This window comes from Ovis canadensis, chromosome 4, assembly GCF_042477335.2.
Source record: "Ovis canadensis isolate MfBH-ARS-UI-01 breed Bighorn chromosome 4, ARS-UI_OviCan_v2, whole genome shotgun sequence".
Taxonomy (NCBI): domain Eukaryota; kingdom Metazoa; phylum Chordata; class Mammalia; order Artiodactyla; family Bovidae; genus Ovis; species Ovis canadensis.
In genome coordinates this window covers 60,017,501-60,036,877 of record NC_091248.1, presented here as the reverse complement: position 1 = coordinate 60,036,877, position 19,377 = coordinate 60,017,501, and the positions used below count along the sequence as shown (strand labels likewise).

Below are 19,377 nucleotides of genomic sequence, written 5' to 3'. Positions count from 1 at the left end.
GGATACTTTCTAGAAGTGATTCATTTTATTTTAGGTTATATTCACATAACTGGACAGAAAGGTGGTAACAGTCTTGCCAGCTGCCAGTGAGTGTCCCGTAACTGAGGCAACACTTCCTGCCTGCGGGGAACAGGTGGTGGTAACTTACCTCTATCTAGGGTTGCTGTGGATAATTGCAAGATAGGTCCCGATGAGAAGCTTTGGAGCCAGCAGCCAGGCTGCTTCGTTACTGACAGTCTTTGTTACTGACATTGGACAAATTAACATTTCTGACCATTTCTTCTCTTGTGACATGGGGATAATTTTTGCCTCTCTGAGTGGTGTGAGGATTAAATACAGGTAACTTACCTACAGCCCAAAGCCTGCACCAGCACAGAGCGGCAGCAGTAACGATGATTACATCAAATACATACAGCAGTTGAGTCCTTGGAGATTCTTAAGGGAGGGAAACCAGAAGGTAGCCAGAAGTGGCCCTTTTACCTGTCTGATTTCGGTCTGGAGAAGAGGAAAACAACCAATCTCTTCTCTTTGCAACGAGGTAACTATGGAGGTCTCCCCTTGGAAAGATTACCTTTTCACACTCCTCCTTGTCGCTCCTCACCGCACCCCCCCACCCCCCCCCCCCCCCCCCCATGCAGGCAAAGACACTGTTCCTTCGAATTTTATAATCTCATTTCTGTACGTGCGGTTTATTTGGGCTTGGTGGCGAGCCAAGGTTGGGTGGAGAGAGGCATTAAAACCTGGCAACCTGGCTCTGGATGCCTCAGGGCTCCTGCCAGCCGTCCTCGGTTAAAAACGTGCTTTTTATTTCTCTTCCCCGCAGCCTCCTGTGCAGCAGCTCATTACCACCCGCTTCAATCACCGCTGCCAGCATCTCCCCAGAACATTTCCCCCTCCCCCCGCCCCGTCTCAGGGACATTGGTCGTAGCTGACATTTAAAGGAAATAAACACCGATTTAAAAATTTACAACCATCTCCGCCTGAAGAACCCAGCAGCAATGAATAACAGAACAGTCCAGAGAAGAGCGCCTGTCGGGGCGCAGCTCCGCAAGCCCTTCCCGCCACACAATTCCCCACACCCGAGCATCACAAATCACCATTTCCAGGCACCACTTGAGGCTGCCAATTCTACTTTCGCTTAATCTCATTTTAAATCCAGCTACAGACGAAGCTCTGTCGCTGCGGCGAGGAGCGGGGCGGGGGTCAGCGGGAGGGACGCAAGGCCTAGGTCTGAAAGAAGCGCAAGGGCCCCTCGCGGTTTGAGGTCGCAGGCGGATCCCCAGAACCAATGCGGGCCGCCCAGGCTCCGAGGTGGGCGAGCCCCGAGGGGCGCGAGGCGCAGCACGCGCAGACAAAGAAGCCGGCGCCAGCACAGGTCCCCACCGCCCTTCTCCTCCGCGCCTCCTCTCAGAAAAAAAAAAAAAAAAAAGGGAAATCTGAGGGCCAAAAGGAGACAATCCAGTCCTTTTGCTCCTCCAGACACCTAGGCGGGAGCGTCTCTCTCTCAGGCGTTTAAGTCCCTCAGGGCAGCTTCGTGGACTCCGTGGCCCCCGACCCCGCCCGGCGGCCCTTTAGAATGCGAACTGGGCTTCGGCGCCGGGACTCCCGAGAGGCGTGCGCCCAGCGCAGCGCGAGGTGCGGCGAGCGAGCCCGAGTGGGCGGGGGCCAGGCGGGCGCGCGCCGTGCGACGCGCGGGGGCGGGGGAGCGGCCGGGACACGTGTGGCAGCGGCGGGGGGGATTCGGCGCCCGGGGCTTTAAGAAGGTGTGGAGGGGGGCGGGAGCTTTCCCAGGCCTGGCCGAGGGGCGTCGCGCAGAGGCGGCGGCGGCGCACCGAGGCAGCGACCGTGCCGCTCCCGGCGTCCGCAGCCCGGCCCCGCGCTCCCGCGGGCCAAAGAAACTTTGGGAGCAGCGGTCTCCCGCGGAACTTCCCGGCGGGGCTCGGCGCCCGCGCCCGCTGTACTCCGTCCGCCGCCTTCTCGCATTCTCTCCGAGCGGCTCCTCGGTCCCAGTGCCTCCAAAACTGAATGAGAGAGGGGCGCGCGGTGGCGGCGGCGGCGGCATGGAGCGCATTTCCTGGGCCCCGCGGACTTTCCTCCTGGCGCTGTTGCTGGGGGCGACGCTGAGGGCGCGCGCGGCGGTGGGCTATTACCCCCGCTTTTCGCCATTCTTTTTTCTGTGCACTCACCACGGGGAGCTGGAAGGAGATGGGGAGCAGGGCGAGGTGCTCATTTCCCTGCACATTGCGGGCCACCCCACCTACTACGTTCCGGGACAAGAATACCATGGTAGGTACCTCAGCATCTCCTCTCTCACCGGCCAGCGCACCTTTATACCGCTTTCCTTCTTCCCAGGGGCCATTTAAACCTGAACCGTGACAACCCTTACCTCAGCTTTGCGCTCGGAGGTGAGAGAGAAAACAAACTTAGTGGGGGAGAGAGTTGCGAGTTAGAATTTATTCACCGGTCGCCCCCCACCCCGACTCCCCACGCTCCCCTCACGCGTCTCCCCGAGAGGAGGGGGTTCTGGGCAGGGAAAGGCCAGAAAATTCGGTCCTCCTCACTCGTGGTTCTGACAGCTGACACTTGAATGAATTCGCGCCTCTTGTTTCCTTAACCCGAGTCCTTGGATTCCAGACCTTTGTCCCTGCTCTCGTTCCCCCTGCAGGGCAGCCGAGTGGCGCTAGGCTTTGCGGACCCGCCGGTGACAGATTGACGCGCCCGGGTCCGCAGCCGCCCCGCCAGTCGCCCGCCCGCCGCAAACTTCCCGCAGCTCCTCGGCCAGGGGTCCTTCTCGGTTCCTTCAGAGTAAACGGCCCTCCTGACAGGGAGCGGCTGCTTCCAGCGCTCTATTCTAAAGTGGCGTTGAAAATGTCAGGAAATGGTGTGTTTTTTTCTGAGTCTCCTCTTATTTTAACGTGCCTTTTCTTTCTAGAACGATCTCTGTGATGTTTATTAATGATTATGTCTTTTTAATCTGCACAGCTTTAATTTCCAGGTAGGGACTGGAAGTTCCTTATCATTTAAAGATACCTTTTGAAAAAGGATCATTATGGAGCCCTTCATCAAAATTAAACATGATTGAAGAGGTACAATTTAGCTGCAAGCAATAGAATGTTGTGTAGTGCATGCATTTTTTTATGTTTTAAGCTAGTTAATGGAGTATGTGGGAAAATAAGATATTGTCTATTTTCTATTATTTCCGCTGGAACTTCTGAATATTTCACTTCCATGGCGCTTTTAAGCGGCAACAGGCACTATTTAATTAGAATCTGAAGGCAAAAATACTGATACCCAACCGAATAGAAACTGTTGTCTAGTGATTTCATGTTACAGTTTCCATCTTTTGTGGGCTAACAGTTATTGGCATAGCAGGAGATAATCCACGGAGCAGCTGGCATTTCAGATAAACATGGATATAAAAATGATAAGAAACCTTAAGTTTTCTATTTAAAAAACCCTTCATATCCGCTTTAAAATGTTTAGTCTAAATGCTTACTAGAGATTTAAAATAGTGCTTTTACAGCTTTCTTGTGGCATGGCGGCAGCCTTGTCTGTAAAGCAGAAGTCTAATTTGGTGGAATTTCAGACTTTGGAACATTAATTTTCTGTAGCTAGTCCCCTCTTTTAAAGCACTTATTGTGCTTACTCTCTTCTCAAGCGCAGTCTGATGTTTTCCTGAGTTCATGAGAATCTTTTAAGGAAAAGGACCAGCCAATATGATGGCAACTCAGACCTCACCCGAAGACCAGTGGATTGAACCTGTCACTTGGTGTGAGTCTTAGTGAAGGTGTAGAGAGTCAAGGCTGGGCTAAAAGATGTGGTTGTCAGGTTGTGATAGAAGACCTGTGATAATACAAAGCCTCATTTCTGCCCCCTCTGTTTCCATATCCTTTGTAAGGTGCCAGCATATAAAACTTAAAAATACCAAAAATATGACGTAGACTTTGCTTTTACTATGAAGCTAGCAAATGTAAGTCAGCCTAAGACTGCCCATAATCACATTCTAAGTCTGAAAAGAAATAAATGATAGAGAGTAAGATTGCAGTGTAACACTTCAAGTTGCAAGTTGTGTGGGAAAGTCTCAATTTCTATCTCTTCCATCACTAGAAAAGGTAGAGAAATTTTATTGTGTAAGTTTAAGACGATCAAATCATTCTAAACTTTGTGAATGGTTTTTGTAGGATTTTAAATTCCTGTTACCTGTTTTGTGAAATATTTAGATTTTGAAACTGGCTGTAACTATAGGCCTTCAGTAAGTTTTTCCTTGTAAAATTTTCTACAGGTAGAAGAACTGTTTAAAAATGAAATGATGCTTATACATGTCTCCTTTTCTTATAGACTTTTGGAAATTAATGTTTAAAATTAATTATGTAACATCTATTTAAGAATTGAACTGATAGTAAGAAATTTTAACCTAATATACTGTTGTAGTTAGGCTAGGAGGTTATTTGGCCATTTTTTTTTTCAACTAAGAAATACAAAATATTAGCTTGAGACTTTATTTCTAATTTTTTAAGTCTTTAAAATGTAAGTTATGTCAGGAAAACTATCTTATCTATGATTTACACTGAACTCAGCATTTGAGGAAATGATTTTGGGGTACAGCTGATGACTGTTACTTTTTTATCTAAAAGAATGCATTGAGACAGAGGTATTGTATATAGTGCTACCTAACACAGAACATGACTGGAGATCAGACTGTGTCAGCTACCCTCTGAGACTTGTGTCTGTGACAGAATATGAGATGGAGAGGCAAATATCAGAGTACAATATTATGGGTCTCTGTATGTGTCGTATTTGTGTAAGATTTTTGTTGAAAATCTTCTGGAAAAAAACACGCAACAAAAATACAATACAAAGAATTTGAAATTTGTGTATCTAACAGAATTGTCAGATATTCCCATCTTTAAGTAGTGTATTCATCTGTTCACAGTTTTGGAAGCTCTACTAATTCTCATCACCTGATCACTTGGTACCTCTGTTGTCAGCTTCTTGTATGTTTTAAATCTGTTGTCTATGACTTTCTTGAAAGGGCATCGTTATTCACAATGAGCCGTGGTGTCTGCATGATGAGTTTAGAAACTCAGCAGTAAGAGGTTATGGTTGTATATTTAGCAATATATGTCTATGTGTATGTATATCATGTTGAATTAGGAAAGTCTCAGGGTCGGAGCAATTTTTCCTAGAATTTCCTTTTTTTGCACAAATCTCCAAATATGGTCAGTTTCCACAGCATGGTTTCCAGGCCCATACCTTAATTTCTTTTTTTTTTTTTTTTGGTAGAAAATTGCAAATGATGGGAAAATAGGAAATGGAAACCTAGATGGTCCAGTCAGGTAGCCATTCTCTTCCCCAGCTACACCTGGCAATTCACTGCTCCTTCTCCTAAGGACCAGGTCAGGATTGTGAAACAAGCAAAGATTGAGTTGATGTCTGCACCTTTTCTTTCCCCCGATAATCCCTCTTCTTCACCCCAGCTCCTTAGCCTTTTGTTTAAACCTCCTCCTCCAACCAATTTGTAGTGACTGTGACTTGTCAGTGTTTTATTCTCCCACAGTCTTAATTACAACTGTCGAGAGATGTTTTACCCATTCTGTTTAAAAGAATTTGGGCATCATTGAGCAGACAGTATATTTTGAACTAGAAAGACTTGGATAAACCTTACATCCTGTAATAAGAAAATGCCTACTCACAGGATGGGCTTTATTCAGTCATCAGAAAGGAGAGGTCAGATATAAGAGAAAAAAAAAAAAAAAAACATTATCTGTGAAAGCCTAAGTAAATGAGTCTGTGAAAAGTGCCTGAGCTTCTATGAGACAATTTATCTGAATTTCTAAAAAGACTAGAATACCCATTATTACAGTGGCATAAGGTAAGGGAAATGTTCCAATACAGTGAAAAATATGCTCTAAAATATTTATTGAGGAAAAATATCTGTTTTAAGCAGAAGTGAATAGGTAATAAACCATGATGCTTTATAAAGGGGATTTGATTGTATTTTGTAAATTCAGTATCACTACTGGTAGTTCTTCCGTACTACATTTTCATTCTGTTATTTATTTAATCATATTGTGGAGTGTGTGGGAAAACCAATTTCAACTGCTAAAACAGAATGTTTATGTAAAAAAGGTAAAATCAGGATAAAGTATTTAGGGTATTTTGTTGTAACCACTCTTGGTATTATATTAAATGTGTTCTGGAATCAACTGGTTGCCATTTAAAAATCACCATTCAAAGGCAGTGCAATATAATGACTTCAATTACTAGAATGATACGTATGTCAGATACAATTTTTGATAATATACTCCAGATTAAATTTCTTTCAAGGGAATGATTTTTTTAAAATTTGAATTAAATAACAATTATTTGATTTAATATTGCAGTTATTTGAATTAGCAATTATTTGAATTAATAGCAATCTGCTATTGCTGAGGTAACTGGGTTATTGATTGGGTGAGTAAATATTTGTTCTTTATATGTCTCTGACTCTGGAATCAGCATATTTAAGCTCAGAATCATTTGTCAAATGCAATTTATAAGTGAACTGCATCTGTGTCCTGCTTGTATATAACTATGAACACCTGAACATTTTAAAGCATTTTCCTCTACTTGTCTTATATTTCATCTCGTGCTCTACAACTTATTTCAGATATGTTCTACTGATGTGATTCAAATTGTTTCTTAAATCATATAAACATTGATTTAATATATATTCCCTGTGTGAATTTCAAAAAAATTGATCTTTAGAATCATAATTGAAAACATCTAATTTAGGCAGATGTTCTTACTTCAGTCATATCACTACATTACTAGAAATTATTTAATTAGAATATTTTCCTCTAATTTTTATGAATCTTTATTTTAAACTATTATTTTTATTTTAATCAAAAATGGTAAAGAATAGAAGTTGTATCATTGTAATCATATATTTTTCATAGAACCATCTTATTCCAATAAATTTGTCTTTTCACCTTTAAAAAATGGTAGGTGTTTTCACATTTTTTTCCATAAATAGTATCATTCAAAAGATAATATCTAGAACTTATCTTTGATTTATTTTTCCCGTGCCTGGAATTGGTCAACTCTATAGATGATCTGGAAATCTTACATTATTAGTTATATAGAATATGTTGCATATTAAGCCATACTTACTCTTCCAATGACTTCAGATGACACCTTGACATTTATTATGTCTTTAATGTTCACAAATAGTTGCTAATGCATGTATATTTGAAATATATTTCAGGTAGCCTTTACACTGGAAAAGCATAAATGAGTTACTGGTACTTTTTAAACACTGGCATTAAAAAAATCTTGTATATATTTTCACAGAAAAATATAAAGCTCTTTCTTCTTTTAAAAATTCTTTATGTCATATAAAAATAGAAAAGAATGGATAACCCTACACTCAGTGCTTTTGGTTAGAAGGGGTAGATTCAGTGTGCAAAGAAGTGCTTTGCACTATGATTGGGTGATGACATAACACACATATGATAAAGAAAATTCATTTATCTAAATGTTTTGGCTTCAAGGATAACTTGGGTGGTTAATCCACCCCTCTCCTACCCCACTGATTTTAAAGTTATTTATAAAACAATAAAACTATCAATCTTATTAAACTTAAAGAAATATTAAGAACATATATTCAGAAATTAGAACTGAATTTTCAGATATGAAGATTTCTTAATGGCTGCTCAAACACAAGAGTGGTATATTAAAAAAAAAAATACTTTTGGCTCTCAGGAAATTCCACATGAGGTGATCTCACTTTGGTGTCTGTTGTGCAGCTTAGAGAGTAATTTTTGCCATGGTCACCTGCCATGCCCATCTCATTGAAGGCAGAGCTTCTGAAGGGTTGAATGCTGTGCCTACGGGTTAACCAATTATTTCTAACGTGTGCTTCTCTAAAACCACACATATTTTTCCTTTCTATTTGATGTCCTGTAGGAGCGAAGGGTAGCAGCTGGATTTGGAGTGTGTAGAAGGATCACTACAAATGTACAGATGTTGATTTGTGGCTTAAGGCAGCTCTAATTATTCAAAAAATGTAATTAGATAGTTTTTGAATGCCACAAAGAGATAGTTATAGGAATTATGAGGTTCCCAAGTAAACATTGAAAACCCAGGTTATCTTTTAATGCTAATTTAGCTTTCCTTAGAAACGTAAAACTTTGGGAAGCAAACTAAATTTCATTGATTAAAGGACTCTGAAACTATGTGAGAACTCATGAGTGTTTCAGATAGTCCCGGTTATTGGTGGATGTTGGCGCCTGTGCACCAAGGGACGTGAAGAAGGGCTGATGGTGGTTTACCAATAAGCGCTACGCCCGCCTCAGAATCGGCATTCTCGGCCTTTCCTGCTCTGCCCCCGTCTCCTTCCACCTGCATCTCACGTGCTTTCTCCCATGTCCCCTGTCTTCCTTCTCCTATTTTTTTTTTCATTTTCTTTCTTCTTTTGCTCTTTCCCTTCACATCACAGGGCCTTGTCTTCCCTCTCGTCTTCCTTCTTCCCTGCTTCAAAACTTGATTCCTTTGCTCCTTTAATTCTTTCTCTTTCTTCCTTTCAGATTTACTGTCACTATCTCAACCTTTCTCTCCTCTATAACATGAAAAATATTAGTGTATATACAGACAGTGTGTAATTACCATGTATTTTATTCATTGGATATTTATAATAATAAAAGTGGATGAGTTGGCTCTTGTTATTTCTCTCTAAAAAAAAAAAAAAGCTTCATCTTTCTGTGACATGCACTTGCCCTTTCTAAAAATCATAGGATAGTTATTCCTAATAGGAAAGTAGGTTCTTCCTCCTACACTGTAAAATCTCTCAGAAGAACTTTCAAGCCAGTAGCTGTTTAATTCTGAGTCAGCTACTTTCCCCACTGTCTGCTATGGAGTCAAACTGCAGAATCAGAAGTCTGTGTATGGAAGCATATGTATATAAATATACACACACCATGAGGAAGAGGTACAGTTTAGGAAAACGCACACTGAATTAGCTTAACTCTAGAAGGCAGGTTGATTTGATGTCTTGAATGCTTGAGTTCATAAAGGCTTTTCTAATAAAGGGATGGACTGTTTCTATCATCACCTTAGTCACCTCAAGTTATATCCTTTACTTTCTAGTCTCTTTGCTAAGACTCCTGACAGTTGCATAGCTATGAAATAGTGATGACACCTTTCAGGGTACCTGGCACTTAACAGGTTATAAACAGGATAGAGACCTTGGCATGAACACTAGATTGGGAGTTAGAAAGGGAGGTGTGTTGCTCTGGAGTAAGTTCCACAGTCTTTCTTCATTAAAACCTATTTTAGGGACTTTTCGTACTGGTCAAGTGACTCAAGACTCCACACTCCCAATGCAGGGAACCCTTGGTTGGATCTGTAGTCAGAAACTGGATCCTACATGCTACAACAGTATTCTTGCCTGAAAAATTCCATGGACAGAGGAGCCTGGTGGGGTACAATCCATGGGGTCGTAAAGAGCCAGGCACTACTAAGCAAGATAATGGTGGTGGACGAGGAGTTCAGCAGGAACTGAAGGAAATAACTTGAGGTGACTGAGGTGATGATAGAGACCATCCCTTTACTAGAAAATGCTCTATGCAGTCAAAGTTTATACCTGAACAGCTGTATCAGCCCTGGAATACCTCTTATGGACTTCTTGTATCGTAAGAGAAATCAGTCAAGTTCTTGTTATTTGCACCTGTGTAATTCTAATTATTTCTTCTAAATGCATAAATGATCCATTTTGCATTCTCTTCTAGATTTGTCCCAATTCTTGTATTGAGCTCTGAAGTGCTCCAGTTCTCCCATAGAATTGCTTTTGGTCACATTGATGGAACTGTGATATTTAGTAAGACACTTTTGATGGTACATTTTCAGAGTTTTCTTCAAGATGTACTATTAATACTTCTGCAGGTGACAAAAGACTGCATTGTATGCTAACTTTTTACTGAGGTTTTGAGAAGGTAACCTGTGCCCAACCTTCAATTTCTGGAGTTTCTTGTAATTGATAATTTATGCTAGTGAGTTTGTTTGTAAACTTTATTTCCTGTCAGTCCTATTTGTCTAAAATGCAGTATCACCAAATGTAAATCCTGTTGACACTTAAAATACTTGATGTGTGACATGATTGTGAACATGAGCTCTGCCCCAACCTTAACCTTGTTTGTTATGTCTGGCTCAGCCTCTAGGACCAAATCCAGTATTGTCATTTCTCTCTTGCTTGCTGTGTATTTTCAGAGGAAACAGGCATCTCAGCCTTACCTTTAGGAACAAGTAATCTTTTTGTCTAGGCCACCTTTGTTATGAATGTTGAAATATCCTATGATCATAGTTGCAGATCTTTTCTTACTTCCTTTTTTTCATGAAAACACTTTCTATAACCTCATCCTGCAAAAAATGTTACATGTCCAGTGTTTGTGATGAATATAAGGAAATTACTTGCTTGTAGGCCTTTTTTTTTTTTGAAAGATGAGTTCATATTCCCATTCCACGCACTGATACTATTAAAAATTTTTAGAAAGGTAATTCAGGAACTTAGGAATAAATAACAACAACATTAACAATAGCAAGTCCTAAAGAAGCCCTTAGTATGTGTCAGGTACTGATCTATTTGCTTTATGTATGTTAATTCATGTAATTTTCACAAGAACCTCATGAGGTGGGTATTGCTATCCTCCTTTTCTGGATGTAAAAACTTAAGTCACAGAAAAATAAGTGTTTTGCCCAAGATCATAAAACTGTCATGCAAGAGTGCTCAGTCCGTCTTGCTTCAGAACCCGTATTTTTATCTAATATGCATTTATTTTTAGAAATGAGAATTATTTCAAGAAAGAGATAATAATAAAACATAACAAAAGACATTTTAACAGAGGGAAAATAAGGAAAAGCGAAAGCTAATTTTGTTATTTAAAATAAAGACTGCAAAGTGAAACCAGAAAGATTATATCCATGCCAAACAAGACCAGGATTTTATAGTCCTAAATACTCCTTGACTAGAATCCCCTTCCAGATAAAGCACAAAGCAAAGATATCATTTAGTTCACTGTTGACTTAAAAGAGTTAACATACCTTTAAACTATCATCATGAATAGAAATATGAGAAAGTGATTTGCAAATTTTGCTGAAATTTATTAACATTTTGATGAATGTAATTTTAGTGAAGATTTTCAAGTAAATAGGGAATTTCTTCTCTGATTTACTGTTAGAACTTGAGTAGGACATGAATATAAGAGGAAAACTGTAAATTTAGATACAGAGACATTTGAAAAGATTTTCATTGCAGTTCATCTATTTGTAACGTATTTCTTTCTTTTGGAAATTCCTTCAAGTGTTACCAGTCTGTGGGTAGAGCCTGTGAAGTTGAGTGATGGGCTTCACAGTGAAAGGCCTAGTGACAGTCCAGGGCGTTGTGCAGTGTCTGACCTTGCTTGTCAGAGGTGTGCTCTCACAGTGATAGAGACACCAGTGGAATAACGAGTTGCTTTGTACTTGCCTTTGTAGGGTTATTTTTCAGATGTGAATCAGATTTTTAAATACCACTTTCTATTGAGCTTTTTTGAATGAGGAGGAAAAGGGCTAAGCATCTCCTGCCCTTGTCCCCAAATTAATTCACCTCCTTCCAAGGAGGGCAGAGGTCAATTGGAGGTTTGGTGGCAACCAGGTGAGGTGACACATGAATTATGGTGGTAATACCAGTGTTTCCTGAATTGTCAACCTTATAATTTATCGTAAAGTTTGTCATCAGATCTGGGCGGAGAGCCACTGACCCCTGGTGGAAGCTAAATCAGAGGGTGGAGGACAGATTCAGGCTGGGAGCTTCCTGTGTCAAACCCACAGAGGGCCTGAAGGGAGGAAGGCTTATGCTTTCACTAGGGGAGAAAAATTTGCTTCATTGGACATTAACAAAAGGACAGTAGCCTTATAAAGCTATTATCAAAAAATGTAGAGAAGGTCCACATAGAGATCATTTCCTTCCTCAGGCAGGACAGAGCAGATCATCTCTTTGTTTAGCATTCACCGGTGAGCTGTGCCGAGTTGTAGCTCTAATGGCAGATCCGTGAGCCTCCAGGGTGGTGTAGGAAACCCAGAGGCTAGTTACTGGGTGACCTGACCTGATACAGGTATTAAACTGTGAATATTTCTCTCAAAGAGGCAGACACTTCATTCCAAATGAATCGTGAAGCATTTTAAACATACAGAAAACTATAATAAATTAAAATTTAAGATTGGTATCACTAATGAGTACCCAAGGGATACCTATTTGTATCCGTTGAAGTAAAATGCAAATGCTCTGGAGATCAAGCTCTTCACAATTGTTAAAATAATACTTAATTGATTTGACCCACATTGCTGAGTGATTTTTGTACGTCTAGACAAGTTTGTCCTGTCTCAGCTATGCCAGGGATTCCCACATATTTCTACAATATAATGAAAAACATGGAAGCTCCGCAAACATGAAAGGAGGAAATCTTGAGCGAGGTACAGGCTTGGTTGTCATCTTATAGAAACAACTGGTAAAAAACAAAGTTCATTGCTTTGGTTAATTAAAGACAGATATTTCCAGTGAATAAGAAGAATGTTTCTTCTTAAAAGTATTTGTCAGTAAAAGATTTATATTGGAATTTAGGTTGGCTATTGAAATATTACCAAATAAAATGATTTCTTAAGCTTTTATTTTGGTTACAATAGATTTAAACCTTTATTTTCACTTATGTTGTGACATGGACCCACGTGAAGATTGTAAGTTTTATTATGAGCCACCACAGAGCTGTAAAGTTTGGAGAAGGGCAGGTGTGCCAGAGTACCCTGGCTGCCAGCCACAGAAACTGGTTCTGGCTAACATGGGCTAAAGGAATTCATTAATAGGAAGCGGTTTAGAATGGAAGGAAAATCCAGACATTAGACTTAGAAATGATGATAGAGTATCATGGAAAAGGGAGTCAACTGCTAAAGGAATCATGGTGTAAGAGTCATGATTTTCTGACTTTTTAAGACTTTATCCACCCCTCACCCCCATTTTCAGGCTTTTCTGGCCCCACAGCTTGGATGAAACCTCTCCAACTCCTTTGCTTTCTTGTTGTCAATGAATTCTAATTCCTGGGACCACAAGTTTCATTGACTGACCTGGGCTATGGCCATCCCACTGAGATAGATGTTAAGATCAGAGGGGTATCTCTTTCTGAAGGAAAATTCACACTCTGTTACCCCAAAGAAGGAGAAATGAGTGTAAGGCAGGCAGAAACAACAGATGAGTGCCACAATATTCACGATACATGGTTAAGGGGAGAAAAAAGTGTAAAATGACCTCTGGGAAAGAAAGTATTGACACAGGTCATATGGAGAAGCAGTGTTCTCTGGGGTCCTATTGCATTCTTCATTATATGTGAAGATTTTAGCGGTGTTTTGAGGGCAAGCGTTGAAGGGCAAATTATCTTTTTATTATGGATATAGATCCAACCTAAAAGTGACTTACCATGCTTTTGTGTTCTTATAAAAGTGTCTGATTCTCTTTTCAAAGCTGCACACTTCAATACAGACTGCCTATCCTTGTACATGAAAACCAGATTCTCTGAGATGTGTACACTTTTCTCTCTACCTCAGTCCCTGAAGGATCTTAGATTCAATGATCTGTAAGGGAATATTGAAGGTAAATTAATGAGTACATGCCTCTGCCTTCATGCATTGCTGTAGACAAACCATCCCAATATTCACTAAGAAGATGTGAAAATGTCTCTGTCTTCTTTCGCCCTTTATTCTTCTCCTCCTTCGCTCTGTGGTGTTGGGGCACCCAGGGCTCTGTCCTTTCTCCTTTTTTCTTTTTCATCTGCCCTATCTCCCCAAAGATGCCATCCATTATGACGCTTTAAGTGCCACCTGTATGTTGGTGACTCTTTCCTGACTTCCTGAATTCCTCGCTCTTACACCCCAGTCAGTATCTCCACTTGGATGTCTACTGGCATCTCAAACTTAATATACCCCCAAATGAGCTGCGTATTTCCCCTAACCCTGCCACCCCCAGAGTAGCTCCTCTTCGAGTCTCCTCATCTCCTTTTTTGCCAGCTGAGTCACAATAGTTTTTCAGTCCCCAAAATGTTCTTTCCCTAACATTCCACATCTGGTCCCAAGTCCAGCTTTACGTTAATACACACCCAGATTCTGCCATGGCCACCACCTCCTCACACCTGGATTACAGCGGGCTGCTGATCACTTCTCCTGCTTCAATGCTTGTCACCTTCATTCTAGTCTTAACACAGCAGACAGAGTGATTCGGTTCAAACCAACCCTCTGCTCCACACCTAGGACAACCATCCAATCCACCAAGTTGCCTGGAACAGTGGGTCTGCCTCTGTTTTCCCAACAATATTGCCTGAATTTGAAAGATAAAATCTTTTGTAATTCTATCCATCCTTTTTGTTGTTCCCCTTCTTCCTGAGAAAAAGAGAAAATCCTTGGCATGGCGTTGAAGGCCCATAGCACCTGGCCCCATTGTAACTTTTCTGAACTCATATCTTACTAACTTTCCTCTTACTCTTCCTCTGAAATTATGCAGGCTTCTTTTTTGTTCCTCAAACACATAAAGGGCTCAGTTCTGTCTCAGAACCTTGGCACTGTCTGTTCCCCTTTCTAGCATGCAGTTCCCCAGATAGCCCCATGCTCCCTCCCTTCCTAATTCACGTGTGTCTTCAAACATCCCCTTTTCACTGAGTTTCTCCCTGTCTATAGTCTTTAAAGCTTAGTCTCCCCATGCCACCCAGTATTCCGTATCCCTCTGGACTGCTTTATTTTCCTTCATAGGTGTTATCATCACCTATGTAGTTTACTCTTTACCTTGTTTGCTTTCTGGAACCCTCAGAATAATGCCTTTAAGTTCCAGCAAGGCAGGGATTTTTGTCTGTTTTGTTTGCTGCTCTGTTTCCTGTGCCTAGGATAGTGGCTAGCTTACAACAGCCATGTAAAACATTTTGATATAATGAATTAATGAGCAAAAATAGCACTTGAGAACCCCGTCTAACTTCAGTTATGTTTAAAATTGTTATGTGAAAGTGATATTCAAAATAAGAGGAAAATTTATAAAAAATGGATTTGTGAGTACAATTTGGCCTTTTGAATCCATGATAACAGTGTTTTAAAAAATGTAAAAACCATGTTTCTACTTTCCCACCCTCCAAACTTGCAATATTCTCATGACTTTTCTGAGACTATGCAACTCTATTTATAGTAGTCTGTTGGATTGGCTTTGCTTTAACTATATGTTAGCATATCCAAAAAAGTTCTCATAGCAATTAGTGACTACAATTATTAATAGAAACTATAATAGACTTGAAGCTCTTATTCCCAGAAGCTCCTCTGTGCTGCACCATAAATAAATTTGAAGCAATTTTGATGAATGGGTAGATAGTTTGCATTTAAATTTTCATCTGAATGGGAATAAATAATGGGCAGAAAAGAGACCGAAATAGCTTGGCTTCGTACTCAACAGATACGTAGGAATCTTAAAGAAAACACACAAAAAAAGGAAACAAAAGATTTCATCTTTGAAGAGAACTCTATTTGGGCAGTGATGAATATATGAAGGGAACAACACCTTAGAATTCTGGCTCTTCATTACATTTGATTTATTGATACCTTGTAAGTTGAGAGCATCAGAGGTTCCAAACATGAATTACGGATTTCAACATGAATGTTGCCAGGAGTTGTTAGTGAGAATTGCTTCCTCTTATAGATAAGATTGAAGATTCTTTCCCCTGCTCTATTTCTGGTATATGTGGGTACTTTACTTTATAAAGTATCCTTTGAAGTCAGAGGAAACTTAGCTCTTAGGAATTTATGGTTGTGGATGGCACACGAATTGGTTCATTCTGGACTTTGCACTTTCAAGCTTTGTGGCCTTGAGCAAGTGATCTCACCTCTCTGTGTCTCAGTTTTCCCTTCTGAAAAATAGCAGTGATGATAATACCCGGCTCATGGGTTTGTTATGAAACTTCAATGAGAGAGTTCATATAAAGAGCAACACAGTGCCTGGCACAGAAAATAATGTTAGGCATTACTGTTGTCATGCACTTGCTGCCACTCTTTTTTCTGTGAGTAAACAGATCTATATTGATGGAAATAGGATTTATAACCTTTTTTTCTCTTAGCGTTATGCGCTCATTTTATTGATATTTTTCAAAATATATATAATTCTAAGACAGGCATAATACTTTATTGAATGGCTGTACATAATTTATAAATTTATAAATCTTTGACATTTTTGTCAGTTTCATTTTGTTTTCAGGATTCTAAACACTATGGTGAATATTTTTATACATCTTTCTAAATTTGGCACAATTCTTCCCCTCCTCCACTCCGGTTGTGGTTTTATTTTCATTTTTGTCATGAATTTTTATTTGTAGATTATGTTAGTAAATTTATGAAAACAGATATATTTTTGTTTCTTTTGTTCTCTCATATTGCTTTTGTGCTTGGGGAGTCTTTTCCTACTCAGAGACAAGATAAATATTTGCATAAATATTTTCCTTATCCTATTTTAAATTATGGATTATCATAACTATGCATTGTTAGTGCATTGATTTCATTTGTTTATATTTCTTTTCTTGTGGGGCAAGTGGATCCCCCAGAACCACAAAGGACTCTTAGTTGATATAGTAACATTCTGCCATTACCTGGTTTGTCCTAGCCACTATTCAAAATGCTTTTGAAAAAGCTGTCCCATATACTATGTGTATTGAATTATTGCTACTGACCACGGTTGTGGCATGCAAATGTCAGGTGCCTTTACTTAAGCCTTTCAGGGAACCTTTGCTTTTTTTCAGCAGGATTTAGCTTACTTTCCTGCACAGAATTCTTTTTGGGATTCTAATATTGTCAACTGTGGAATCATGGAATCAGAAATTGCTGACATCAGGAACTACTCTTTTGCTGATGGTATCTTTCATGAGTGCCAATCAAAAGTATTTCTATCCAGTCTTGTATGACATGTATATTATCTTGTGCCTACGTATATTAGCAGTGTATGAAGTATCTACCTTCTTTTTTATCAAAGAAATGTTAATAAACCAGAAGTGCCCACATATGAAATGCAAAATGTGTAAGTTTCTTGTTCTTTCTAATTTAGCTCTCAAGCTACTTCTGTTACTCTCAGGCTTCATTTTTTCTTTTTTTGTCGGGGTACGCTTCTGTCTGACAGCGATGCTGTATCTCATCATGGGCTTCTTTCTCCCTAAATCTAGTGGTGTTAAACTTCAGGAATCCATAGTGGATGACTGCCCCCTCTATTCTAACAGAAATCAGGTGACTGCCGCCAGCAGTTGTGACATGGAATCTTCCTGTACCTTACCTGCATTCCAGTCCTGTTAGTGCATTTCGGGGAGATAATACCACACCTCTTTGCCCTGTAATTCTAGGCAATACTCAGTGGGAAAATTTAGCAAATTAAGTTATGTGAACCAGTGAAATCCTCTTTGAGATGGTCCTCAGGACTGAATCCTTGCAGCGTGAGAGAGGAAAGTATCTCTAAATCTAATCTCTTGCTTATAAGCAGTCATATGTTTTGCCTGGAAATGTATATTCAGACAGGAATGGGATCAAGCTATACCTACTAGTTGGCTTTTTTCACTCAGCTTATATTTTCAGTATCATGCAATAATTGCAGAGCTTCATCTTTGTTTAGTGACTACATAGTATTATATTGTATGGATGTATACAAATATAAGTTGACATGCTGACATGCAGCATGGCTTTGAACTGCTTGGGTCCACTTATATGAGGATTTTTTCAATAAGTATAGTATGTACTGCTGTACCATGTGTTCTGAGGCTGGTTGAATCTACAGATACAGAACCATGGATATAGCAGACCAAGTATAAAGTTATGTGTGGATTTTCAACTGAGTAGGGAGTAGGTGCCCCAACCCCTTGTTGTTCAAGGGTCAACTGTAGAAGGGTCAGCTGGAAAAGACTCTTGAGAGTCCCTTGGACAGCAGGGAGATCAAACCAGTCAATCCTAAAGGAAATCAACTGTGAATGTTCATGGGAAGGACTGACGCTGAAATGGAAACTCTAATACTTCGGCCACCTGATGTGAAGAGCTAACTCATTGGAAAAGAACCCTGATGCTGGGGAAAATAGAGGGTAGAAGGAGAATGGGGCAACAGAGGATGAAATGGTTGGATGGTGTCACCAACTCAATGGACATGAGTTTGAGCAAACTCAGGGAGATAGTGAAGGACAGGGAAGCCTGGCATGCTGTAGTCAGTGTGGTTGCACAGATTTGGACATGACAGAGACTGAACAACAACAGCAGCTGTTTTTAATTCCCTCTAATATTATACTCAAGTTTGGGATAATAAATACAAAATTGCAAGAGTCTTTTTTTAATTCATGTTTATCACTCACTGATGTGCAAATATTCTCAACAGTGTAAATAACTAAAGCTGATATTTCTGTTTCAAAATCTATTAAGACCACTAAAATACTAATACCTACTGTCAAATTGTTCTCTAAAAAGATTATATTAGTTTACACATTGTCCAGCAACCTATCTGCACACACACACACACACCCCAGTACTCAGTGATAGTTATTTTTAGTATTCACTAAACTGTCTGTTTGAAAAAGAGTATTTTTAAATTATTTTATTTTTGTTTCTTTGATTATTAGAGGGGTAGAAGACTTTTGTATGTCTCATAATTGATTGTATATGTGATCCTTTGTGTGTTTCTTTAGATCCTTTACTCATTTTTCTATTTTAAAGTTCCCCCTTTTCATATTGGTTTGAAGAAATCTTTATTAATGTTAGTCATCCTTTGTAATAAATGTTACAAGTATTTTTCCCCAGTTTGTTCTTTATCTTTTAATTTTTATGTAGTCAAACCAATCTGTTGTCTTCTCTTTTCAGAGAGGAATGACAGGTGTGATCTCTGGAATCAGACATACCTGAATTGTAGTCCTGACTCTGCTACTTTGTTTTAATAGTTGGTTCTCATTATATGTGATAGTTTTATTCTATAACATCTCTGGGAACACTGAATTAAATACTGAACTGTGGTTCCTAGAAGAAATAGAGAGTTAGATTCCTGTGAACCTCTGGTCACATTTTCATAACAGATCAATACATGTTTTATGTGTGTTTCTGTTTAAAGACACCTTATTGAATATACATTGCTGATTTGTTAACATTGAACTCATGGCCAGCGGTACCATAATTCGCACATAAACGTATTTTCTCTGTTAGATGCATCACAGCCTTCTTGCTCTTAGGAGCACTAGACAGCACTCCAGCACTGTGTGTGTGTGAGGGGGGAGTGCATTTTCAGCAGCGAAATCACCAACAAAAAGCACAAAAATGTGAAAATGAGGCTAAATAGAACTT

The 19,377-nt window shown here is 39.8% G+C and overlaps 1 protein-coding gene across 1 annotated transcript in view; it reads left to right on the top strand.

The window, feature by feature from the left end:
• Window positions 1-1,666: 1,666 nt before the first annotated feature.
• RELN (reelin) overlaps window positions 1,667-19,377 on the top strand; it is a 538,096-nt gene continuing 520,385 nt past the window's right edge. The window contains exon 1 of the mRNA XM_069587839.1: window positions 1,667-2,286. Within this exon, the coding sequence (XP_069443940.1) occupies window positions 2,061-2,286 (226 nt within the window). The 5' untranslated portion in view covers window positions 1,667-2,060. The remainder of the gene's footprint in view (window positions 2,287-19,377) is intronic.